Source organism: Vombatus ursinus, unplaced genomic scaffold, assembly GCF_900497805.2.
Source record: "Vombatus ursinus unplaced genomic scaffold, bare-nosed wombat genome assembly UNPS02014973.1, whole genome shotgun sequence".
NCBI lineage: Eukaryota > Metazoa > Chordata > Mammalia > Diprotodontia > Vombatidae > Vombatus > Vombatus ursinus.
In genome coordinates this window covers 12525854-12552000 of record NW_020954751.1, presented here as the reverse complement: position 1 = coordinate 12552000, position 26147 = coordinate 12525854, and the positions used below count along the sequence as shown (strand labels likewise).

Genomic DNA, 26147 nt, shown 5'->3' with positions numbered 1-26147 from the left:
CTTCTGACACCTACAAGCTCTGAGACCCCAGGCAAATCATTTAACCTCCCAATCAGTGCCCCAAGAAACTTTCCAAAATGGTAAGTTGTGGAACAATTGGTTATCTGCATTAGGTAGAGAGATTTCTTCATCTGAAGTTCCCTATAGGGATAAAATCCCTTTCCCTTCCCCCCCACCCTCCTACTCCCACTTCAACCCCAACCAAAAAAGTGTCAGGTACTATGCAAGGCACTGAGGACAAAAATTAAACAGTCCCTGCCCTAAAGGAGCTTACACTCCACCAGGGGATAGCAGTTAGGATGTATGCTCAGATTGTGGTCCCTGATTTAGTGCCTGGGGTTGTGGTCACAAAGCATGGACAGGTCTGGGTGGGACACAGATTTAGTCAAATATGCGGAGATGTCTTAGACACAAAGACAAACATACATGCATGGTGGCACACACACACATACACACACAGAGAATCTGGATCTGGGGTCCTGCTACAAACACAGAACCAAAGAGAAGTAAAACGGTGTATTCCTCTCTCTTCTCAAGGTGGACTCAGGCCCAAAGAGACACAATGAGGCCCTAGAGAGCCAGCTAACTCACACTGGGCAGGAGGGGCTGAACTCAGGCCCACCATTGACAATAAAGGATAGAATGGAGACTCACTCTCCCTAGAAATGCACCCCCATCCCAGCCCTATGGAGCCATAGCCTTCTCACTTAGATTTATTCAATCCTTATTTTTATAGAGGAAAAAACTGAAAACTCTTCAGGGATTTAAATGGAATGGGAAGGAGTTGGGAGTAGAGGGGGATAGGGCAATGCCACCTACATTATCTCGGTGAAAATGAATAGTGTTATGGGCTAATTATAAAAGCAACAACTATCTTAGCTGATATTTAGATAATAATATCTAGTATTTATGTAGAACTTTACAAATATTATCTCACTTTATCCTCATAACCCTGGGAAGTGAGTGCTAGTATTATCACCATTTTACAAATGAGGAAACTGAGGAAGAGAGTGACTTGGCCAGGGTCACACTGAGACCAGATTTGAACTCAGGACTTCCTGACTCCTAGTCCAGTTCTCTATCCACTTCACTACCTAGCTGCCTGAAGATAATATTTAAGTTTCTTCTAATGGCCAATTTCATGCTCTTTCTACTATCACTGTAAGACATAAGTGGATAGAGGGCTGGCCTTGAAGCCAGAATGACTTGGATTCAAGTCCATCTTTTGATATATACTGGGTGTGTGATCCTGGGTGAATCACTTAATATCGCAGTGCTCTAGACAACTCTCTGATTTTAAGTTGTAGAGAAGGTGGGGACCTGTACTTGTAGGGGGAATTTTCTCATTCAGGGTTCCCCTATGTCAATGAAGGTCCAGATCCATGGACTATCTGAGTTGGAAGGCATCTCAGAGGTCATTCATCTAGTCTAACCTTTTCTTTTTTCTTTATTTTTATTTTTATTTTTATTTTTTTAGGCAATTGGGGTTAAGTGACTTGCCCAGGGTCACAAAGCTAGTAAGTGTCAAATGTTTGAGTGAAGTGAGTAGAACCAGGAGAACAATGAACACAGTAACAGCAATATTGTACAATGATACACTGTGAATGATTTCACTATTCTCAGCAATACAAGGATCCAATGATGAAAAATGCTATCCACATCCACAGAAAGACTTGATGAGATTGACTACAGATTGAAGCATACTGTTTTTTACTTTCATTATTTTTTTATGTGTTTTTTTTTTCTTTTGGTCTATTTCTTCTTTCACATATGACTGATTTGGAAATAAGTCTTACATAATTACACATACATAACTTGCATCAAATTGTTTACTGTCTCAGGGAGGGGGGAGGTAAAGAAGAGAGGGAGAAAATTTGGAACTCAAAATTTTACAAAAAATGTTAAAAATTATCTTTACATATAATTGGGAAAAATAAAATATTTTAAAAAAGAAGTGGGCTAGTTATGGGGAGAGAGTAAGAGATGCCCACATATTCCATTGGTATCTATACAACATCAGTACATTTAAAAGAAGGCTCCCACCATGTAGGGTGGATCCCTTGTGGAAGACATGAGCAAGAGTCACACAGGATGAAAGGTGAATGGGCTGCAATCTATTTCACTGGAGGATATACCAGTGATTGATGATATCAGAGAGCCATCACAGTATCAAAATATACTGTAACAGAAGTCACTGTCTAGTAACTAGGGAGCCAGCTTTGGATCTATGGGGAAAGAAGGAAATTAGATGTGAAATCTGTGAAGTGCCCTGTAATCAAGTGATATACACAGAAGTTGAATAGCAGACAGGCTGTCTCAAAGATATATATATATATATATATATTTATATCATAGGAAGGCTCATCATAAAGCAGTTTCTTCCTGATTCCCATCTTCTGTTTGTATCCAGTTAAAGAGCTAAAAGAGACATGATTTCTAACATAGTGGGGCTTCTGAGAATTCTCAGCTGAAAAAAATGAGGAGAGTTTAGTAGAGGCCTGCTCAATCTGGGTCCGTGCAATGTGGCATGGTATCAACAAGCTAACGTGACCTCTGGCTGCATTCAGCCCCTTCTCTTTGCTCTCATGGCCACCATCTTAGCTCAGGTACTTATCCCATCTCACCTCCACTTTTGCAGTAACTTCCTAATTGGGCCCCTTCCTCTAGGCTCTCCCTTCTCCAATTTATCTGCTACACAGCTGTCAAACTAATATACTAAGCATGAATGTAACTATGCACTTCCCACAATTTAAAAAGCTCCAGCAGCTCCCTGTTGCCTCTAGGACATAATGCAATCTCCTCTATTTGTCATTCAAATTCTTTCATAATGTGTCCCCAGCCTACCTTTCTGGGTTGATTACTCATTAGATCTCTTCACTCATTCTATCTTCCAGCCAACCTGTTCTGTATACAAACCATTCCATTAGATTGTGAGGTCCACAAGGCCCTCTTTTTGTGTCCCCCATGCTCAGCACAATAGCTGGCACGTAGTTGGTGCTTAATAAATGTTTATTGACAACATTCCATCTCCCTTCTCAGGATGTCTCCCATGCCTCCTTGTAATGCATGCCTTCCTTACCCCCTTCACTTAGAATTTCTATTTTTCTTCAAAGCTCAACTATTTCCTGATTCTCCAGTTGCCAGTGCTTTTCCACAAAATTACCTTGGATTTATTTTGTGTCTACCTTGTATCTACCTGTTTTGCAGATTCTCACAATGTACACTGTCTCCCTCCTTGAAGGGGGAGACTGTTTCATTTTTGTTTCTGTATCCGCAAAACTAGCTCAGTGCCTGGCACACAATAGGTATTTAATAAATGCTTATTGATTAAGCGTGTGAGTGAGTGTGTGATTGAAATCTTCTGCAATTCACTCTGGAAGCATTTGAGCCTATGAGAACACCAGAAATAGGTTGTAGTCATCCATTTTGTAAAATCTGGGTAGGTTCTTTATAACATCTTAGATAAATGTGCAGCCAAAAGCCCAGTGCTCCATCCTTAAGTAAGCAGGATTTAATCACAGGGGTAGCTCCAAAAACGATCTCTTTGGATTTTTTTCTTTTTTTTTTTTTTGCTCCAATCAAAGTGGTAAATCTCAGGATATAGTTTGAATGCAGTTTATTCTTAGACCTCCACAGATATGGGTAAAAGGGTTCTCAGCTCCCAAGTAAAGCATTTGTGGTGACAAAGTTAATTAGACACAGTACAGTTTTTATTTCATTCTATGAGCTACAAAGTAGCTCATAAACAATTAACGTAATTCTCCCTTTTTGGTGAGTACTACTTTTCTTCTAGGGTCCTGCACAATCTCTCAGACTCCTCTTGGAGTGGGGACTTAAACCTTATATTTAAGACTCCTCTTGGAAGGCAAATTAACTTGATGTTATCAGAGAGGCAAGCCCTTGTCCTTAACATTCTGATGAATCCCACCTTTAACACAGAGGAATCCCACCTTTAACACAGAGCTGCACACAGGCCTACAACTTTATGGTACTACCATATGAGGCAAGACTTCCCCCAGAAGGAAATGCAACTTATGATTGCTCAAGAAATAATTCACTTCCCATCAGACTTAACATAGCTCTGAATAGTAGTGGAGAGAAAATTCCAGGTCTTTTGTTTTCTTCTGTCATAACTCACTCCCTCATTGTTTTCCAATTATAAGGCCAGATGCAACATCCTCTTCTTTTAGGAGTCTGGTTCTGACTAAGAACTCCTGAGGAACTTAATACTTTCCCAAGGCAATGGGATTCAAGAGCTCTCAATTTTCCTCCAGAAGTCTGAGATTCACAACTTCGTTTATTCAGTCAGGTTGTACCCCTCTCCAGACTTGCAGCCCTCAATCCAAGAGATTATGCCACTATTTCTCTGAAACCGGGAACTAAAACCTCATTTCCTAGAAGTCAGGGATCCAGGAACTCTACTTACAGGCTTATTGTGGGAGAGTATGTACAATTATGATGTTTTCTTCATCATTAGTGACTTCTGGAGAAGTGTTATTTGTATACCCAGACTTTTTCTAGATATATGCTGCAAGGTCACAGTCACATGCCTGCCCTTAACTCTGTTGCCCTCTTCTCTGTTCATCTCTCTTAGGATTTCATCAAAAGACAGAAGAAAAAAAGATATTTCTGAAAATGATTCTCTTTTTTACATGCTCAGCATAAGTAGATAGGTTTATGCCACAAAAGTCAAGACAATTAATTCATCACCAGCGCCCAGTAAATGCCCTTGATGTCTCAATAAAATTATCAATGGACATGGCCCACATACTCCTCAGAGAAATGTAGTCAAAGTTCCAAACAAAAATTCTTCTCACTACGACCTTATTAAATTGATCAGGGAACTCCTTGGATGAATCCACTAACCTTCATTGGGAAGACAATTATTGTTATATTCAGATCAACAAATGGCTGCCTAAATATATTTCACCAGAGAGTCTCCAACCACCATTACTTAACTCTTCCTCTTCTGACTGTCAATGAATGATACTTCCTTTGATGACGCCTGTATATCCACAAAACCATTCCTACTTGGAGGACAAGAGCTCAGGGCTAGTGGGACAGACATACTCCCAAAGGTACTGGGGTTTTAACTAAGGAGAGCCTCCTTTCCTGCAGCTAGTCTATATTTCACCAGAGGAAAGTGGAAAGACAGCTGGAGTTGAAAATGGCAGTGAAGCAAAAAACTAGAGAACATAAAAGATGATGTCATGTGCCATATTGACACCCTAGAGGAAATGCCACCCTAAGGCCCTGCTGTCCTGATTTGTAACTGCCTCTCCTAGGCCACTATTTTAGCAAATCCCATCATGCTTCACTTCACCCACTGCCTTGCTGCCAGGTGTCTCTCCCTCTCCTCCCCACCACAACCCAAGTTCTAGAATCACGAACGATCAAACCAACTCTGCCATTATTACTGGATGGAACTATGTTAATCTACTCCTCTATAGATCCTATTTATTCCCAGACCAAAGTACCCTTCCCTGGCCACCACTCCTCTGTATGCATTGTCTCCCCCTTTTGAATAAAAGTTTCTTGAGGATGAGGACTGTCTTTGCTTATGTATTAGTATCTCCAACACTTAACATAGTGCTTGGCACATAGTAATCACCTAGTAAATGTTCTTTTCTTCATTCATTCATTCATTCATCTTCAAAGCATCCATCTCCCTTCTCTTTGAGAAGAGTCTCATGTCTCAGTCAGTCAGCAATCATTTATTGAGCACCTACTAGGTGCTAGCAGCTAGGTGTTGGTAATGGATAGAGCACTGGGCTTGGAATCAGGAAGACTCATCATCCTGAATTCAAATCTGGCCTCATACTCTTACTAGCTGTGTGACCCTGGGCAAGTCACTTAACCCTGTTTGTTTCAGTCTCCTCATCTGTAAAACAAGATGGAGAAAGAAATGGCAAACCACTCCAGTATTTTTGCCAAAAAACTCCAATGGGGTCATGAAAATTTGGACAGACTGAAAAACAGCTCATTAACAGTAACAACATTGTATGCACTGAGGATACATAGAAAGGCAAAAGATATTCAAATACATTCAAAAGACTTTCAAAGAGTCCATAGTCTAAGCTAAAAGAGCTCATAGGGAGATTCAGATTCAAGTATTCACTAAACCTTCTAAACCTTCTTCTTCTCTGTTTCCTCTTTATGACATCCTTCCACTCCCCGACCACTGGACACAGGTTAAGACTCCCTTTCTGCCTCTTTAGATTTTTTTCTCTTTTTCCATTTCACTTTCAAGTCTTTCCTCCTTTTCTGAGGAATACTTTATTCTCTTCTGTAATCTAGAGAGTGGAGATGTTTTTTCTTTAGCCCTTTAGACCAGTTTGTACTTGGAATGCATATAGAAGTCACTTGTCCACCGCAGGAGCACAAACATCACACACTTGATGCGGGCCATGTCAAGTTCTCCCTGGCTCTCCATTTGCTGGAATTGAGATCTTTCTAGAAGTTCCCCTGGAGAACAGCTCTGGTAAATTACTTGTTGCTTCTTGTTAGTACATTAACAGCTTAATAGCCATACACAACTTCCCTTCCCTTCCTTTCCTTGTGTTACCAACCTGTTTTTCTTACAAAGATTACCTTCTGGAGTGCTTTACCACAAATCCTAGATCCCCTAGAGCAAGTCACTCACTCCACATATCCAAAAAGTTGTAAAGTCATCAAATCTCCTTGAATTGAATTAAATCAAAATTGTGTCATTTCTACCTGTGCAATATCTCTCACATCCACTGGACCATACCTTCCCATTGTTACAGCAGCCATTATAACTCAGGCCCTCATTGCTTCCAGCCAAGAATGTTGTAACAGTCTTCTAACTCCTCTTCTTGACTTCCATTCTACCCCTACCAACTGTATAGCCTGTATTTCAGCTCCAATATTAATGTGCTACCCTGATCATGTCACTCTACTCAGTAGCCTTCTATGAGCCCTCAGTACCCCTCCTCTGTAGCTCTAATAGTCTATGAAATTTATTGAATAATGCTTAAATTCATGACTTTGGCACAATCTGGTTCCAAACTGCCTGTCCAGATTTATATTATTGGGTTGTATTCTAGAGTCTCTTAGTGTATTTAAGTTCATTCATATCGCACTACACATCATCCCTATTCTCTTCTTTCTCTCTCCTATCTCTGCACCTTTGTTTACACTGCCTAATGTTTAGAATAGAGTCTCCCCACCCCCATATCCATGTATTGAGGACTCTCCCTTCCTCTCTTCCTCATTATTTTCCTTCTTTCCTGCCCCCCTCCTTCCTTTCTTCATCTCCCCTTCTTTCCATTCATCTCTCCTTCCCTCCCTTCATCTTTTTCTCTGCTTTCCTCCCTCCCTCCCTTCCTTCATCCTTTATTTCTCTTTGTTTTTCTTCCTTCCTCCCTCCCTCTCTCCCTTCTTTTCTTTCTTCCTTCATTTTCTTCCTTTCCTTCCTTCCTTTATCCTTTATTTCTCTTTCTTTTTCTTCCTTTCTTTCTTCCTTCCTTCCTAGTAGATGCATCTTCCTTCATGGAACAATCCCTGACCCCTTAGGTTAAAGTAATCTCTCCCTCTTGAAATTTCTCATAGCCCTTTCCTGGACCTCCTTTTGCCCCTCTCACATTTTACCTTCTATCATACTTATTTGTCTAGATGCCTTATCCCCCTTATTAGATTATAAGATCCTTGAGGACAGAGACCGTGTCATTTTTCATTTATATATCCTTCATGCTTACCTAGCATAGGGCTTGACACAGAATAGTCTCTTAATGGATGTTTATAGAATTGCATTGTTGAATTTATCAAAAGAAGTAAATAAAACTATTGCCCTTTCTTCCAGGCCTTATGTCTTATTTTAACAACAACAACAACAATAATAATAACAACAACTTCTAGTTTAGTAATAAAAATCATCTTCCAGAAAGCTACTGAGCTATCCCAAGAGTGTCAGGCCTCAAACACCTTTCAGGAGGGTGTATTTGGTTTCATATTGAGAAGAGAAACAATATATTTTACAAGACTGAAGGTAATAGATTGATGTGCTGTTTATGGGCTTGGCTAGGGAAAATAGAGCAGATTGTAAAGGTGAGATTAATGATGAAGCCTCTTTAGTGATCCAAGAACATTTAAAACCTTTGCTGCATATTCACAGTATATTCACTTGTTGTTTTAGTGCTTGCCATAACTTAAAGGAAAGTTTAGAAGAAATCAGTCTGTGCAGAGGAAGGTCAAATACAAATTGTAGACAAAATAGAGGAATATCCAATTAGATAAAAACCTTTGAGTGATTTTTTTTTGTTTTAAGAAACGTTTTTATTTGGAACTTAACAAACACCAAATAAAATGGGCATTTGTACCTACATAGTAAAGTAGAAAAACAAGATTATACTCTTGAAACTGCAGATCTCTGGTATATATAGCTTGGTCTTCTTTTAAAAGCTATAATAATTTCAACCAGCAATTTAAAAAATGAAAAGTGACCTCTGATGCAGTGGAAAGAATATTGGATTTGGAGTCAAGAGACCTATTTACTTGCTTCCTGTGTGACCTTAGGCAAATTGCTTAACCTCTCTGGGCCTTTTATCTGTAAAATCAGGCCATTTGCAAGTGACCATTAAGGTCTCTTCTAGTTCTAAATCTTTGGTCTTGTCATTTTTTAATTCTTATAATTAGAGAACACTTAGACAATTCAGGAGGTAGTAGGCACCCCTTCTGGCCGTTGTTGTTATTATTATTGCTGTTGTTGCTCAGTTATGACTGCATTTGGGCTTTTCTTGGCAAAGATACTGGAGTGGTTTGCCATTTCCTTCTCCAACTCATTTTACAGATGAGGAAACTGAGGCAAACAGGGTTAAAAGACTTGCCCAGGATCACACAGCTAGCAAGTGTCTGAGGACAGATTTGAACTCAGGTCTTCCTGACTCCAGGCCCAAAGCTCTATCCATTAAGCCACCTCCCTGCCCCAACAACCACAACCACAACCACAACCACAACCACAACCAGAGGTCCCTCTTCAATTCAAGTCTTCAGGAGAAGGCTAGATTTTTGTAAAGAATGATAGACTCATAGGATTTTGGAGCTGGAAGGGAATGCAGAAATCATCTTATTCAAGCCCTTTATTTTAGGAGGACTTTGAGCCCTAAAGAGGCTGGTGTGACTGGTCCAAGGTGAGATAAATAGCCAAGCTGGGATTCAAATCCAGGTTCTCTGGTTCCTCCCTCAAAGCTCTTGCTACTGCAAAACGGATGGAGAAGGTAGAGAGGATTGTTCTTCAGGTCTCACTCTATTACCTGTGAGCTCCTGTCTGTAAATCTACGCAAAGTACTCTTGTGCCTCACTTTGCCCAATGGATACATTAATGATAAGCCTTATCTCCTTAGATTCCTTTACTTTACCACCTCAGAAAGATCTGCTATAAATACTTTTGTACATCTTTAGAGTGTTTGTTTTCCTTAAGGCTAATCCCTCCTTTGATCTACCTCCCCTCCAATTCTCCCTTTTTTTCCTCCTTTTCCTTCCTGTTTCCCTATTATTATTATTCAGTCATTTCAGTAGTAACTTAAAGTATACCAAAGATGCATACTAAGTTAAAACCTATGTTCCCAATAAAAAAAAAATGAGGTCACTATGATGCCACTTGGGGTTTTCTTAGCAAAGATATTGTAGCACTTCGCCATTTCCTTCTCCAGCTCATTTTGCAGATGAGAAAATGAAGGAAAACAATGACTTGTCCAAGATAGCAAGTGTCTGAGGCTGGATTTGAACTCAGGTCTTCCTGACTCCAGCTCTTGTACTCTATCCACTCTGCCATCTGGCTTCCCCATTTCCCTACTGAGTGAAATGTATTTCTGTACTCAACTATGAGTATTTGTGTGTTCTTCCTTCCTTCGACCAGTTTAGATGTTATCAATTGTATTTTTGTCAATTGAATCATACGTGGTATGATGAGAAGAACACTGGACTTTGAGCCAACAGGCTTGCCATCCAGTCTCAGTTATTACAAGCAATTTCTCCTGTGATTTTTAGTTTCCTCATCCACAAAAATGGGGACAATAGTCACACAACCCAACTCAAGTGATGACAGTGAGGACCAAAAACATGATGTATGGAGAATGTCTTGTAACTTGTAACAGATCTATATAGAACTGTGTAAATGAGACATTATTAACATCATTATTATTGATTAATAACCAAGATGATAATAATAATAATAGCTACCATTTATATAGTTCTTTAAGATTTGCAAAGTGCTTTACATACATAATCTCATTTGATCCTCACAAAAATCCCTGTGAAGTAAATGCTATTATTATCCCCACTTTATAGATGAAGAAACTAAGGTTGAATGATTAAGTGACTTGATCCAGCTCGTTAAGTATCTGAGGCAAGATTTGAATTCAGGGCTTTCTGACTCCAACTCCAGTGCTCAAGTCATTGTGTCACCTGAATGGGATGAATAATAACTGTGTCTACTAAAGTCCTCCTCTGATGCCTTTTCATGGATTAAAGGGCACCGTATTTCATGGAAGGATGCCAATGGAACACAAAGTCCAACTAAGTTGGGAAGGCTTTAAATGCAAGGCAGGCAGTGGGTCTGCTTGAGGGCCTACAATCTGAGAATCAGCCAGGCTTTGGTCTGAGAGGCTCGTCAGCAAAATGGCCTCTACCAAGAGATATTTTCCCCTGTAACCAGAGAAGGCTGACTGTTAGGGAAAGAAAGCATGGCAATTTATGTCAGTAAAGAGAACCTAGGTGAAAGAGTCCTTGGAGTAAAGACAGATATACCAGGGAAGTTCATTGCCTTTAGATTAATTAATGTTCAGGTGAGTTATTTTGTAAACCAAAAAACACTCTTGTAAAAGGATAACTGCAACAATTATAATAATGGCTAGTATATGCATCTATGTATGTATATGTATACATGTATGTATGTACATGCATTATATCTATATGTATCTGTATGCATGTGTATGTGTGTGGAGATATATATATAATATATATACATAATATATACATAATATATATATACACATTCAGACAAACACACACACACACAGATTAAGCCTTAAAGTTTGCAAAGCACTTTACATATGGTATCTCATTGAATCTTCTGAACAACCCTGAGAAGTAGGTGCTATTATTATCCTCATTTTTATAGATGAGGAAATTGAGGCTGAGAGAGGGTAAGTGACTTGCCCAGAGTCATACAGCTAATACATGTATAGGATAGGATTAGAACTCAAGGCATCCTGAGTAGTAGTCCAGCCCTCTAATCTACTGTGCTAAGTACCTTTCCCCTTCCTAATTAGGTTTTGTAAATTTAGATTTTCATATAATGGGCTTGCTTAAAGCAGAAGGATACCTATAGTGGCTCTGAGCTGTTGGACAGTTAGAATAAAATACAAAGATAGCTTAACTAGTGGTGTTAATGTGTCCATAAACTATCTTGGTACTATTATCACAGCTTGGTGAAACTGAAAGTGTGTAGGATCTTCAGTTAGGAAGACCTGAGTTCAAATCCTGCTTCACATATTCACCAGCTGTGTATGACCTTGGACAAGTCATTTAACTCTCTAGGCCTCAGTTTTTTCATCCATAAAATGGCAATAATAATAGCACCTACCTCCTAGGGCAGTTATGAGGATCAGATGAGATGATAATAAAGCACTTAGCTATGTGCCTGGCACATAGAAAGCACTATGTAAATGTTAGCTTTTGTTAACATCATCATTATTTTTATTATCATCATCATTATTATTATTATTATTATTGCTAATCTTGTTTTTTCCCCTGAAATGAAAAGGTTACACCAGATTGCCTCTGAGGTCTCTTCCAGTTCTAAAATCATGAATCTGTGCTGCCTCCCCCAACCTGACCCACCATCTCTGAAGGAAGGTGGGGTGAGGTTCGCGCTGCCCTTACCACAGCATCACTGTCATAGAGCTCCACCACGACCAGAGGCGGGGATTCAGACACTTCCTTCTGGTCCCCATAAAGCACAATGTTGTTGAACAGCAACATCTGGTTCCAGGTGGGGGACAGGGTCTGTGAAATGACCTGAAGGGCAAAGGGAACAGAACTGATTAGGCTCCAGTTCCAACAGCAACAATAACCACAACTCCAGAGCAGCACCCTATCCCCTCATCCCAAACATGCAACATGTGGGCTTGGAGTCATGAGACTGAAGTTCAAGTCTCAATTCTCTGGGATCTTGAGCAATTTCAAGTCCCATTTCTGTGGAACCTGGAGCCTCAGTATACTCATCTGTAAAGTGGGAATTGGAATTACAGGTACACATGGCTGGCGGTCACCTACTGAAGGAATCCCATCTACAATGCCGTGGACAAGCAGTTCTGTCTTACAGGGTTGTTGTATGGATATAATTTTAAGAATGCGTAGGCTTTTGGAAAGATGTAAATGAACTGATGCAAAGCGAAGTAAACAGAACCAGGAGAACATTGTACTCGGTAACAGCAATATCGTACTTAACCATAAAGACTTAACCATTCTCAGCAATACAATGATCCAAGACAATCCCAATTGAATCATACTATCTGCCTCCAACGAAAGAACTGATATTGTTTGAATACAGACTGAAGCATGTTATTTTCACTTTCTTTCATTCTTTTTTTTATTTGAGTCTTCTTGTACAAAATGACTAATATGGAAATGTTTTGCATAATTGCACATGTATAACCTATATCTGATTGCTTACCACCTTAGGGAGGGAAGAGAGTAGGGAGTTACAGAGGGATAGAATTTGGAACTCAAAACATGAAAAAAAAAGTTAAATAATTGTTTTAACATGTAATTGTGGAAAAGAGAAAACATATATATAAATACATATATATATATATTTAAAGAATGCAAAGGTTTTCTTAAAGTACTTCATGGGCTGTCATGAGGAAGAGGGATTACACTTGTTCTGTTTGGCCCTAGAAGGCAGGACCAGGAGCATAGGGTGGGAGTTTCAGAAAAGTAAATTGCATCTTCCTAAAAATTAACACTGTCCCAAAGTGGAATGTCTTGCTTTGGGAAGTTGTGAGTTTTCCATCACTGGAGATATTCATCCTGCTTCTTCTTGGATACTTTTCTTGATGGAGAACTAACTACTTACTGAGGTAGCCCATTCCATTTTCTAATTGGTTAACGGGCTTTTTTTTTTTTAATATGGAGTCAGACTCTTCATACTGCCCTTGGGAGAAGGTGTGTCCGAACCGTCGGCAGACTGGTGAATTAGGACCAAGGACTTTTTTAAAGAGTCATAGTATAATTTCTTGGATTGAAAAATGGAGCCAGGCCTCTTGACTCCCAGATCAGAGCATGCTGTCTCTTATAAGTTAAATATCGAAGTGACCTTGAACAGTGGTTGATGACAGAGTTAGTGATAGGGCTTGCCCTACAATCCCTCAGCAGGGCCCCTTTCCCACTTGTGGGCACCCGTTCTCTCCAGGATCCTGGTTTCTTCATGCTGATTATTTGTCCATCCTCTCCTACTTTCTATCATGGCTTCCCAAGAGATACCGTCCCAAGGTATTTACCTTGATATTGTAAGTCAAAAGAATGATTAAGAATTTCAGGCACCATGTACACTAGAGGTAGGGCTAGAAGTTAGGAGTAGGGTGAGGATAGGGATGTACCTAGAAAACAATATATCAGATGTAGTCTGACCAGATCAGAGTTGAGTGCAACTATCACCTTATTCCTGGAAACTATGTTCCTCTTAATGCCACCTAGTTTTGTTTTGTTTTGTTTTGTTTTTTATCTTTTTGGCTGCTATCCCATAAAGTTGGCTAATATTGAGCTTGTAATCAGCTTTACAAAGCCACAAATCTCTTTCAGAAGAACTATTGTCATGCTTTCCTTTGCTTGCTGTTTCTCCCCAGATGGAAGGAATGAAAGAAGGAGGGAGGAAGGAAGAGAAGAAGAAAGGAAACAAGCATTTATTAAGCACCTACTATGTGCCAGGCACTGTGCTAAGCACTTTACCAATATTATCTCATTTGACCCTCACAACAACCCTAGAAGGTAGGTGCTCAATTGTAGTCGAGGAGACTGAGGCAAACAGTAGTTAAGTGACTTGCTCAAGGTCACACAGCTAGTAAGTGCCTGAGGCTGGATTTGAGCTTGGGTCTTTCTGGCTCCATGCCCAGCCCTCTACCCACTGGACCACCTAGCTGGGACTAGATAATATGCCATTGCCAAGCTCTAAAAACTAAGATTCTTTGAGTATTAGATGAATTATTCCAACTGAGACAGAGGAGGTCTCATTAGCATGCTATGTCTCACCTGAGGGGGAGGAGAGAAGCCTTCTGGCCTGAAAAGCCCAAATCACTTTCCCATCAGTTTTCATTATACAGTCCCTCTGCTTGTGATCCCAGTGGAGAGCTCCAAAAGACTAACTCATGGCTGCTGCAGTTAAATTTGGGGATCATTGTATCTACACCCAAACCTCCCTCTGCCCCAAGCCCTTAATGCTACCTGAAAGTCTAGCCTCTCAGACCTTGGCTATCTAAACTTCTGAGCCTCCAGAGACCCAAGCAGAAGCACCCCCACTTTAAAGCTTTCAGCCCAAAGATTTCTCCAGTTGGGGTCATGAATCACTTATACTATGGTCATGAGATGGCATTTTTATAGTTTTTCTTTATGCGAGTCATAAAAATATTATACTTACCACATCTCTGGTTTCAGTCTATTTTATGCTTTAGACACAGTGAGGTTTAGCATAATTTTGAAGACCCTGAACTTCTCTTGACAGATATTGGAATCAGTGCAGCTAACTTCAATAATTTTCTTTCAAATATTATCAGAAATGCAAGATTACTTGCTGAGAGCATCTCCGCCCCCAAACTTCAACATCAAGTGATTCATACCATCAAGAATGTCATGCTTTTAGGGGCAGCTAGGTGGCGCAGTGGATAGAGTAATGGCGCTGAAGTCAGCAGGACCTGAGTTCAAATCTGGCCTCAGATCAAACACTTGACACATACTAGCTGTGTGACCTTGGGCAAGTCACTTAACCCTGATTGCCTCACTAAAAAAAAAAAACCAAAAAAACAAAAAAGAATGTCATGCTTTTAAATAAAGTTCCCTTTTACTGGTCACTAGACAAACACTATTCTAATGTAATTTATATTCTCTGCAGTGTTTTCAGTCCCTGAAATTACTACAACAGCTTCTGGGGCACTTTGGGCTATGAAGCCCCATTCAATTTAATTTGCACTAATATTTGTTGGATATGTACTATGAATAAGGCCCTAGGGTGGGGATATTGAGATAAATCACACAGGGTCATTCATGTGACAAGCTCCCTGTATAGAATTCTTGTGCTTCTTTTATTTTCAAAAAATAGCAAAACTCCCCAACATCCATCAGGCCCCAAGCAGCTGTCTAGTCCAAATGGTTAGTTGATTCCACCAATGACCCTGGTTTTCCATTGTGTTTGGGAACAGATTAAGGCTCTTGTTTGGTCTGGGACATGCTGGGGACTGCTATGGAATATTGCTAAGAGGATGCAAAGATTTGAGAGGTAGAAAGAACACTGGGTTTAGTATTTGAGGATCTAAGTTCAAATTCCAGCTCTGGACTGTATGAGCTCAAGTCACTTAAACTCTTTGGGCCTCAGTTTCTTCAACTGTAAAATGAGGAGGTTGAACCAGATGAAGCCCTATGGACTCATCCAGTTCAAAATCCAATGAATCAATGAATGTTATATCACCCTTGGGGAAGTCTGGCCTGTCTAGGGTTCTTTTGAACCTGAGACAGTGTTGGATTGCCAAGAAGAGGAACCAAGCATTTGTCTGGTACCCTACAGGTAACATGTACCTTTTGCCTTTGTGTAAATGGGGATTCAGTCAGCCCACTACATATATTTGCACAGAAAACCACTTCTCAGGTATGGCTGTATGGTCTCCTTCCAGGTAAAAAGGCTAATCAACCACCTCTATAAATTCTGACTAATGACTTGGCATCATGGAAATTTTCCACAATCATATAATCTTAGAAATTGTCTGGTTTAAGCTCTACCTGATGGGCAAATTATCCCTCCTAACAAAAGGCTGCTCAAAATAAAATGTGAGTTCTTTGAACATAAAGATTGGTGAATTTTTACCTCTGTATCCTCAGCACCGAACACAATGCAGGTGATGAATAAAATTCTTATTGATTGACTCACTGATCGATTCTTCTTCTGCTTGTGTACCTCTAATGACAAGGAACACTCTAACCCCTGATATAGCCCATTCTATTTTCAGACAGCTTTAATTTTTAGGCCAACCTTCCTTATATGGAGTCAAAGTCACGATCCACAAAAATTCCAAAGGACTCATGATGAAAAACACCATCCACAGTCAAAGAGAGAACTGATGAACTCTGAGAGCTGATTGAAACATATTTTTTTTCACTTTATTTTCTCACCATGCTAATGTGGAAATGTGTTTTGCGTGACTTCATAGATACAATAAGTATTGTATTTCTTGCCTTCTCAATGAGTGGGGGATAGGGGTGGAGTCAGGGAAAGAATTTGGAACTGGAAACAAATTTGTTTTTTAATTTAAGGGCTTCTTAACTGAATGTTGATGATTTCCCTGGGTAGAATATAAGCTCTTTGAGGGAAAGGAACTGTTGAATTTCTGCTCTCATATCTATAGTGCCTGCCGCATGGTAGATGCTTAAACAATTGATCAGTTGAGTTTTTTACCATTCTCCACATCGCACGCGCACACACACACACACACACACATGCACACACACACACACACACACACACACACACCTCTTAGTGGGGTCTTGATGCTTTTTAGGAAATCTGAAGATAATTTACATCACTACCAAAGGCTGCCCTTTCTAAATCACCAGGTAGATAGAGTCAGTTGCATTGGCCACTCCCAAACCTTGGAAGGAAAATGTTAGTCTTTCTGTTGTCCCATAGCACTAATATGAGCGGGAAAGGCCTCAGAAAGATGCAAATTCTTAGCTTTAGCAGCTAAGGAAGATGATACATCCTCTTCTTGCATCATGAAGAGCTAATTGAATAGGTATCCTACAGAAAAAAAAAAGATTTGGACTGATTAAATACATGCTAAACACTTTATGAGATCATAAGATTCAGGAAGGAGAAGGGACTCTAGATAACATCATTCTACAGATGAGGACCCAAGAATCAGATGCCCAAAGTCACCCAGGTGGTAAGTGGCAGTGCCAGGATATGAACCCAGGTCCTCTGATCCCAAATCCAGAGCACTTCCCAGTGTGCCAGGCCAAAGAGAGAACTACAGGGTTTTAAACTCTATGATGGCAGAGACTGTGGCCTCCTATTTATCTTATTTTTTCCCTCTTTTAAAAATATTTTCTTGATGCCAATATTCTGCCCCAATAGAGCTCTTTTACTGTAACAAAGAAAAACTGTTAGGCAAAACAAACTGATACAATAACTATGTTTGACTGTGCACATGATAGTATTTTTATCCATTTTGTGTACCCCATAGCACGTAGCTCAGATTTGTACATGGTAGTAATAAGTGCTTAGTAAGTACTTATTGGATGAATGGAACTAATAATAATAATAATATTAAACAACTAGCAGTTATATAGTATTGTAAGGTACTTATCTTCCTAGGCTGTTGCTAAGATTAAATGATCATATATGTAAAATGCTTTGCAAACCTTCAAGCACTATATAAATGCCAATTATTACTATTATCAGTATTCAGCCATGAAACTATTTTCCCTGTGGGAAAAGAGGCCAGGTCCTTCCTACTTACCTTTGTGGTCTGGCAGTGTGAAAGAAAGGTGACTTTGGCAAAGGGATCAGAGAGTCCAGTGCTATCTGCTGCTATGAGTCCCCTGGCCTGGTACATGTGTGCTCTTAACTGGAAGATGTGCTGGGCTGTGAGCAAATCAGGAAAACAGTCATCAGTTATATGCCAGTGTTGGGTGAAAGAGACAGAAAGAGATAGAGAATATATGTAACCATCAAATGTCTCCGCCATTACACTGTGAGATCCTTAAGCACAGAGACTGTCTATTGTCTTTCTTTGGGCAGTGTCTGTCACATAGTAAGCATTTAATAAATACTTCTTGACTAAATCCCTCACATGGTTTCACTGGTCTTTGGGTAGGGGTTGATTCTATATTCACAAAGGATTTTAACAGAAGCCAACTAGTTTTTTATTAGGGCAGGCCATGGGTCCTGTTATACTACATTGAGGTTGGTGTGAAGTCCATAAAAACACAGCCTCCACATCAATACCTACTCCCCTCAGTCTTATGAGTAACATCAGTATTCAAAGCACTGCAAAAAGTCATAAGGAAATGGAAGATAATTTTTGTACATATATTATCACCATTGGTAGATTAGAAACTATTTAATGGCAGTGATCACATTTATCTCTTGGACCCACTTTTTTTTCCCTCTACACTCTCACTTGATGACCTTAACAATTCTGACAGATTCAAGTATTGTTGTTATTTGTCCTTCACTTTTGAAGAGTGGCGATGATTTGTGTGTGAATTGGATTTAAGTGGCAGAGTTGCACTAAGTTGTCAGCCTCATTCTCTCTTCCAGAATCACTGAATTCCGGTGACAAGACAAAGGTCAAGATGACTGGCGATGGCCCAAGGTGCAGTGGATGACCTTGATATCTTTGATGTCCGACCAAGCTCTAAGCTCTCCACAGCACCTGCTTCTGCTGCCTTCATGGCTATTGGAACAAATTATTCTTATGTGCCCGTTCTGTAGGGGGAAGTCTTCACATGCTTAGGGTAGACACTCCCCTAACTCACCAATGGGTTTGAGGCCAGCAGTTATCCTCCACCTGGTCTTAGCTTGTCTGCCGAGATGATTTATCAGGCTGTGGCCACTGTACGTGTTAAAGTTTCTTGGAGCCACAGGTGAGAGTTGAGTGCCAGGTAGGCACCAAGATGAAAGAGCAGCCCTGAAAAGGACTCAGCAAACCTTCATGCCAGAGGTGCTAGTCTCCCTTAAACATCCTATAAATTGATGCATTCAATTATCACCTAAATGAATCTGACTCTCAGATCTAAATATCTAGTCCTAAGCTCTAGGCCTATATCACAAACTATTACGTATTTCGAACCGGATGTCCTTAGGAATCTAAAACTCAACATGTCCAAAACAGAAGTCATTATCTTTTCCTCAAACACCCCCCTTCTTTTATGCTTGTTTATTTCTATTGAGGGCATTATCATGCTAGTCACCCAGGACCAAAACTTTGATGTCATCTTCAACAACTCATTATCCTTCATTTCACATGACCAAATTGCCAAATCTTGTCATTTCTACCTTCACAACACCTCTTTTGCAGGTCTAATTTTCTTCACCCAACTAACCCTAGTTTAGGATGTCATCAACTCTCCCCCACTGCAATAGTTTTCCAATTGGCACACAGTAGGTATTTAATAAGTACTTGTTGATTATTTATTCAATATTGCACATGGCAAGCACTTAATAAAAACAACAATAATTTGTTGAAAGAACACTTCAAGATTTCCAAAGACCCTTGATTGCATTGGTTTGCCCTGAAAAAGTCCCTTAACCTAATGTCTCAGCCTTAGTTTCCTCATCTGTAAAATGAAGATAATAATAGCCCCCACCTCCTATGATTGTTGTGAGGACAAAATGAGATAATAGTTGTAAAGCATTTTGAAAATCTTAAAGTGCTATATAAATGCTAGCTATTATTTTTATTGTTATCATCATCATCATCTTAGGTAGATACAAGACATTTTTCTACTATTATACTTGGTTTATCTTAAAAAGAGAAGTCAAGGCTCCCTTGCTGTAAGCAGCAGAATTAAATCCCAAAACTATAGGCTTTGATTGCAGGAGCTTAAGTGATAAAAGTACTGGACACCTCAAGTCAGAAAGTTGATTCATTGCTCTGCCATTTGCAAGCTGAATGACTGTGGAAAAGTCACTTTTCCATTCTGTGCCTCAGCTCCACCCCCTCAATAAAATGAGAATAATGACATGTAGACCGCACATATCACTTGGCTATTGTAAGGAAAGTGCTTTGGAAACTGTGAATCAGTGTGGCCTAGGGAATGGAGAACTGGATTTGAGAGACTGGAGGAAGTCTCACCTCAGACACTGTGTGACCCTCAGCAAATCACTGAATTTCTCAGAACTCTAAGCAACTTTCTAAGGGTGTAAACTGAGGAGAAGTTGCCAACCTGCACGGGTGGAGGGAGTTTTCTAACCCATACAATGAAATCACAAGTCCAGTCCCTAATCAAACCTCCACAATGCTTCAAATATTTAATAAGACACTTTCCTCCCAACAATTCTGTGACATAGATATTATACTCATTTTACAGATGAGAAGGGTGAGACATGGAAAAATGAAGTGATTTGCCCAGGGTTACATAGTAAGTGGCAGAATAAGGACTCTACCAGGTCATTATATGGAAGAGGAGGAGGAAGGAGAGAATATAGGAGAGGAGAGGAGTAGAGGAGAGGAGTAGAGGAGAGGAGAGGAGAGGAGAGGAGAAGAGAGGAGAGGAGAGGAGAGGGGAGGAGAGGGGAGGACAAGTGAGGGAAAGGGAGGGGAGGGGAAGGGAGGAGAGGGGAGGAGAGAGGAGGAAGACTAAGAATGATGATCTATTAGTAAATGCCTCCATTGTTAGCTGCCTTCCCTAAATCAGGGCTTCTTAAACTTTTTTTCCATGTATCGAGACCCCATTTAGGGCCTAAATTATAAACTACTGTTTTCCACTGAAACCAAAGCAAACCAAAGCAAGAACAGAGACACCAAGTAACACAGGGAATCTAATTTTCTTTTTTTTTTCTTTCACTAGCCCTAAAGCCTCCTCAGCAGCTGACTTTATGAAAGGCAACATAACCTTCAGTGGGACAGAAGACAAGCCTGAGCAGCCAGTGGCTGGCAAACTTGCATTGTGATGGCACCTGGAGCGTCATTCAGAATGGTAAGAGAAGGGCTTGATTCATGTATGTCGTCAGTCTCTGGAAATAACCCACAATTGAGAAAAGGCTTATGTGAAGTATTTCAGCTCTCTGGTCAGTTGGGGTTTGTCATAGAAGCCAATCTGGGAACTGGACAAAGGAGAGCTTGCGGGCCTCTAAGGTTGCCAATTTTAGTCAACTCATTACAGAGAAATGTAAACTATTTCTATATATAACCCACAGCCTGAGAGCTGCATTATTAGGGGATTTGCTTCATTTTCCATTCAGTATGTTCTGATCAGGCACGCATTCACTTTTCATTACAAATCATCCTTTTCTTAAAATGGAAACTCAAGCTGTGTGCTGTCCTAGGAAAGAAATTCAAATTGATTTTTCTCCTATTAACATATAAGTAGGAATTTTTATTCAGTGTGCATTTAAAAAATTATTCTAGCAAGTCTTTTAAGATATACCGTTGTTGAGGAGGGGGCCTTGGATGTGGAGGATATAAACAGTGATATTAAGAAAGTAAAGATAAATGCCCCCATCAAGCATGTATGTATCTTTATGAGCTAATGCTCACATAGTTAGATGGGCCTCAGAAGGCCATTCAAGAGGTTTTATGGTCTTTTCACCCAGTGACTGTCTTACCTTGGTAGGTCAGGCTGGCAGGGGGGTAACTGGTACCACTGGCTTTGGTTAACGTCTCAGCTTCATATCCAATCGGTAAGTTGTCCAAAATGGCATTGGAGTACTTGACAGACCCCAGCCAGAGGTATACATCCACTTTTCCTTGCACAGTCCAACCTGTCAGACGTCGTCCTGGAAGCTATGGAAATATCACCAAAGGCCACTATATTAATGAAAACTTGTTCTTAGCACAGTTCTTTGGGAATGGTGTCCTCCTTAGGGATGCCATTGAATGAAGAACTCCTGTTCCATATGAGTTACAGAGTAGAAAGAGCACCCAATTTAGAATAAAGGAAGTGGGCTTAAAACTGGGTTCCAATATCTGACAGTGAGCTCCTTAAGGGCAGGGACTGTCTTTTGCATTTCTTAGCAGTTAGCACAAAGCCTGGCACATAGTAGGCATTTAATAAATGCTTATCGACTGAACCTCCCTGAGCCTCTGTTTTCTCATATGTAAAATGATATGGTTGTGCTAGGTAATCTCTAAGTGACTCCTATGAAGAAAGGGCCAGCCATTCCCACTGTGGCCACACAACTGCCACAGAAAGCAAGCCAGCTCAGTGAAGCAACAAGATACCCTGAAGGAGTGATAGGAGGCAACGTGTGCCAGGCAAGTCAAAGGATTGCCATGATCTTCTTCCCTCAGACCCCAGTGGAGACAGCCCAGGACCCTGAAGCCAAGAGCCTTGGGAACAGCAATGTTTCCAGCCCAGTGCCCACAGCCATTATATTGGGAAGCAAATCCTATGGAGATTCAGCCTAGCAACTGCTTCTATAGGCACCACAGCCACAGCTGCTGGAGACCCAGAAAAGAAAGTCCTCAATAACAAAGTCCTTGGCATTGTCTAGTGGTTCAACATCAGAAACTGATATGATTTTGTTAGTGGAAATGACACTGAAGAAGAGTCATTATTATCTGCTTTGCCACTACACCAAAAGGACCATAGGTTCTCTTTCTATCTAATTTACAGCTAAAATCTTCCTTATTTTTGTCTTCTGTGAGCTCTGCAAACTCCTTGAAAGCAGGGATTATCTCTCTTCCTTTTCTATTTGTATCCTTAGCACTTAGGTCAATGCAAGAGCGCACAGTTGGTGCTTAATAAATGCTTCATTCGCTAATTCATTTTATGGTGTCTTTCAGCTCTAAATCTGCACTCACAAGACTTCTCTGAGTCTCCATTCTCTTGAATATCCATTAGACTAATGACCTCAACTATTAATAGATTTCATTTTCCCCTGGCAATAATGATACATACTATTGTCACCAAGGTACTTGATGTGAACATTTCACAGTGCAATTCAGCACAATTCAATGAAGCATCTCCTTTGTGTCAAGCACAGGCATTGAGAATACAAGGGTGAAAAGGAGATGGTTGTTGTCCTCAATGTGGAGAAAGGAATAAGATAAACACAATCCGCAATTATCCTCAGCTGAGCTTTGAAGGTTTTTAGCACATGGATGGATGGAAGAATGGCGTGCAGGTACAAGGGAATAGTGTAAGAAAAACCATGGAACTAAGAAATCTCAGCATATGTTTGGGGAACAATGAGTTAAACAGAACCTAAATGTTAGTAAAATGAGATAAGGCCGAAATATTCATTGAATTGAATTTGCTAGCTAAAAAGGTAGGTTGGAATGAGATTGTAGAAGGCTTTGAATGACTGACTAAGGAACTTAGGCTCTATTCAGGGTAGAAATATGAATTTAAGTGCTTTCTATATACAAGACACTGTTCTAAGTGTTTTGCAAGTATTATGGCATTTTTGGAAAGAATACTGGTCCTGGAGTCAATGACCTGGATTCAAATCCTGCCTCTGACTCATATTACCTGTGTGACCTTGGGCCAGTACTTTGCCATCCTGGGCCTTGGTTTCCTCACCTTTACTGTTCTCAGCAGAGGTAGTTACAGTAGATGACCCTTGAGTCTCCTTCCTGCTCCAGGATCATTCTGTGATCCTGTAATCACACTGTCAAACTGGATAAATCCCGTCAGAGGGAAATGCATCTGATTCAGATATATACATATATATATTTGTTTTGCCCTTTAATTCAGCCCTGAATGATATTTATTCCAATATAATGCAACTCTCCCTTCTCACCCCACACATACATGCTTAGGAAACACATGAACATACTCATTTTTCCCTTGATCAATTATGGCAAGTATACCTACCTTTGAATAGGTATCTCATCTTAAACTATTGTTTAAAATCATTCACAACACAAAGGTAATAAAACTCCCTGATCCCTCCCTTGCTTGTTCGATTAGAGTTCCATCTTTCAGTTTTTTTCCCATCTGAATGACTTTTCGTTCTAGTTGACTTGATCCCTTATATTCCTTCATAACTCCCAAACCGAGAGTTAACACAGCCACTTGTCTGTAAGATCTCTCCCTTTGCAACTCTCTTTAGTAACCTGGAGATGCTCTGTCCATAGAGTTCCCCTAACCTCAGGCACATATGCACACAGAGACATACACACAGTGATGACTGTCACAAGACTTTGTGCCACTGACTGATTCCTCTTCTGTTTTTGTTTGAACAAGTAAGGTTTGGAGCTAGCTTCATTGTCCTGATCGAATGACCAAACCACCTTACCTACATATTTCTTTTGTCCTACTATAATCCTAGCACTGTGTGTTTCGCACAGTGTTTGGCATATAGTAGGCACTAAATAAAAGTTTACTGACTGACTCACTGAGTAAGGGAAATAATATGTCCTACTGGAGAGAGGGACAACCTTAGAGTCAAGAAGACCTAGGTTCAAATCCTATATGCAACATGCTGTATGACCCTGGGCAAATCACTTGAGTTTTCAATACCCGAGGCAGCTCTCTAAGAATTTAAGTTACATCACAGAGTAACTGTGAATGACTAAGTTATTCTGAGTAATATGATCATTTATATCCACTATGAAGGACTTGTGAAGGAAAATGCTATCCACCTCCAGAGAAATAGCTGATATACAGAAGTTTGTACTGTATAGTTCCACATATATATCTACATCAAATGTTAGCCTTCTCTAATGTGGGGTTAGGAGGGAGGGAGGGAAACAAATTGGAATTCAAAATATAATAAAAACTACATGAGTGAATTAAAAGTAATAATACAAGTTACAAAGGAATTGCTGACCTGCATCAGTGAAGGGAGTTTCCACGTAAGCGAATCTCATATCAAAGAAATCAAAAATACAGTACCACCTTTCCCTTTCCCCTCAAAAAGAAAGAAAGAAAGAAACAGAAATAGCATCTTATCATGCATGTTAGCTTCTTGCATGGTATTGGATTTACTCATTCCTTAGAACACATTAGAATTATGGAACATCAGGTCTCCACATCGTAATGACTTTCAGGTTTTGTTTCCCTTAAGGATGAGGGAACAATACAAGACATTTGAGTCATGGAGATGCTAGAAGCATTTGAACTCTCCAGATTCCATTGCATTTTGTGAAGTGTTTATTCACCCCCTGGATTTGCATCTTAATGGAAGCATCAAGTGGTCAGCAAATGTGGTACAGACATGGAGAGAAGTCAAACTGATTTCCCTAGCTAAGGTGGATCAATGAGTGGAAGCCACAGAAAGGCAGGTTTAGACTTGACATGCAGAAAAACTTCCTAACAATTAGAGCTGTACAAAGGTGGAGAGAGCTACGTTGGGGCTTCCTCAACCGAGGTCTTCAAATAAAGACGGGATGTCCATTTCCTGGGTATGATATCTGGAGATGAGCTCAAATTCTGTCTTAGCCACTTACTAGTTGTGTACCCCTAGACAAGTCACTTAGCTTCTCTCAGCCTCAGTTTCCTCATCTATAAAATGGCAGTGATAATAACAGCACATTCTTTCCAGGGCCGTTAAAAGGATCAAATGAGTTAACATGTAAAAGTACTTTACAAATCTTAAAGTGCTAAGTAAATGTTAGCTATTATGTAAAAGGGATTCTTGTTCAGGTAAGGTAAATGCCTTTGAAATCCCTTCAAACTCTGAGACTCCATAAATCTCTGACTTCTCTAGTCTAACCTATCCCTGAAGAAACATCTTCTTCACATAGAATTCAAAGAATCTCATTAACATCTTATGAGATATTGTAAACAGAATTCTTGTTCAGATATACGTTGGATTTGATAACTTCCAAGGGCCCTTCCAACTCAGAGATTCCATGATTTTGCCTCAGAGGATAGCCCATTCATTTGGCAGCCAATACAACCAAGCTTTGGAGGGAAGTCACTCCACTAATCCTTTAAGCTGAGCTTGTACCAATGAGTCAGCCACATATTGTGGGTTAGTACTGCTTGGTAGGGAGCCCCCTCAGTATGTTCAACTCTTCTCAAAAATTGTGACTGAATCTATTGACTCAGGTCAAAATATGCTGGACTTTCTTAATCCACCAAGACAGCACAGACATTTGCCTCACACAAGTCCTATAACAAGTCCATCCATTCACATTCCATTTTTTCTTTCCTTCCTTCCTTCTCTTTCCTTCCTTCCTTCTCTTTCTTTCTTTCTTCCTTTCTTTCTTTCTTTCTTTCTTTCTTTCTTTCTTTCTTTCTTTCTT

General features: G+C 40.0%; 1 protein-coding gene across 1 annotated transcript in view; it reads right to left on the bottom strand.

Annotated features, from left to right (window-relative positions):
* Positions 1-26147, bottom strand: part of LOC114030668 (fer-1-like protein 6) — a 193435-nt gene that overhangs the window by 92687 nt on the left and 74601 nt on the right. The window contains exons 18-20 of the mRNA XM_027845519.1: positions 21557-21734; positions 17745-17869; positions 11905-12039 (exon numbers count right to left, since the gene is read on the bottom strand). Of these exons, the coding sequence (XP_027701320.1) occupies positions 11905-12039; positions 17745-17869; positions 21557-21734 (438 nt within the window). The remainder of the gene's footprint in view (positions 1-11904; positions 12040-17744; positions 17870-21556; positions 21735-26147) is intronic.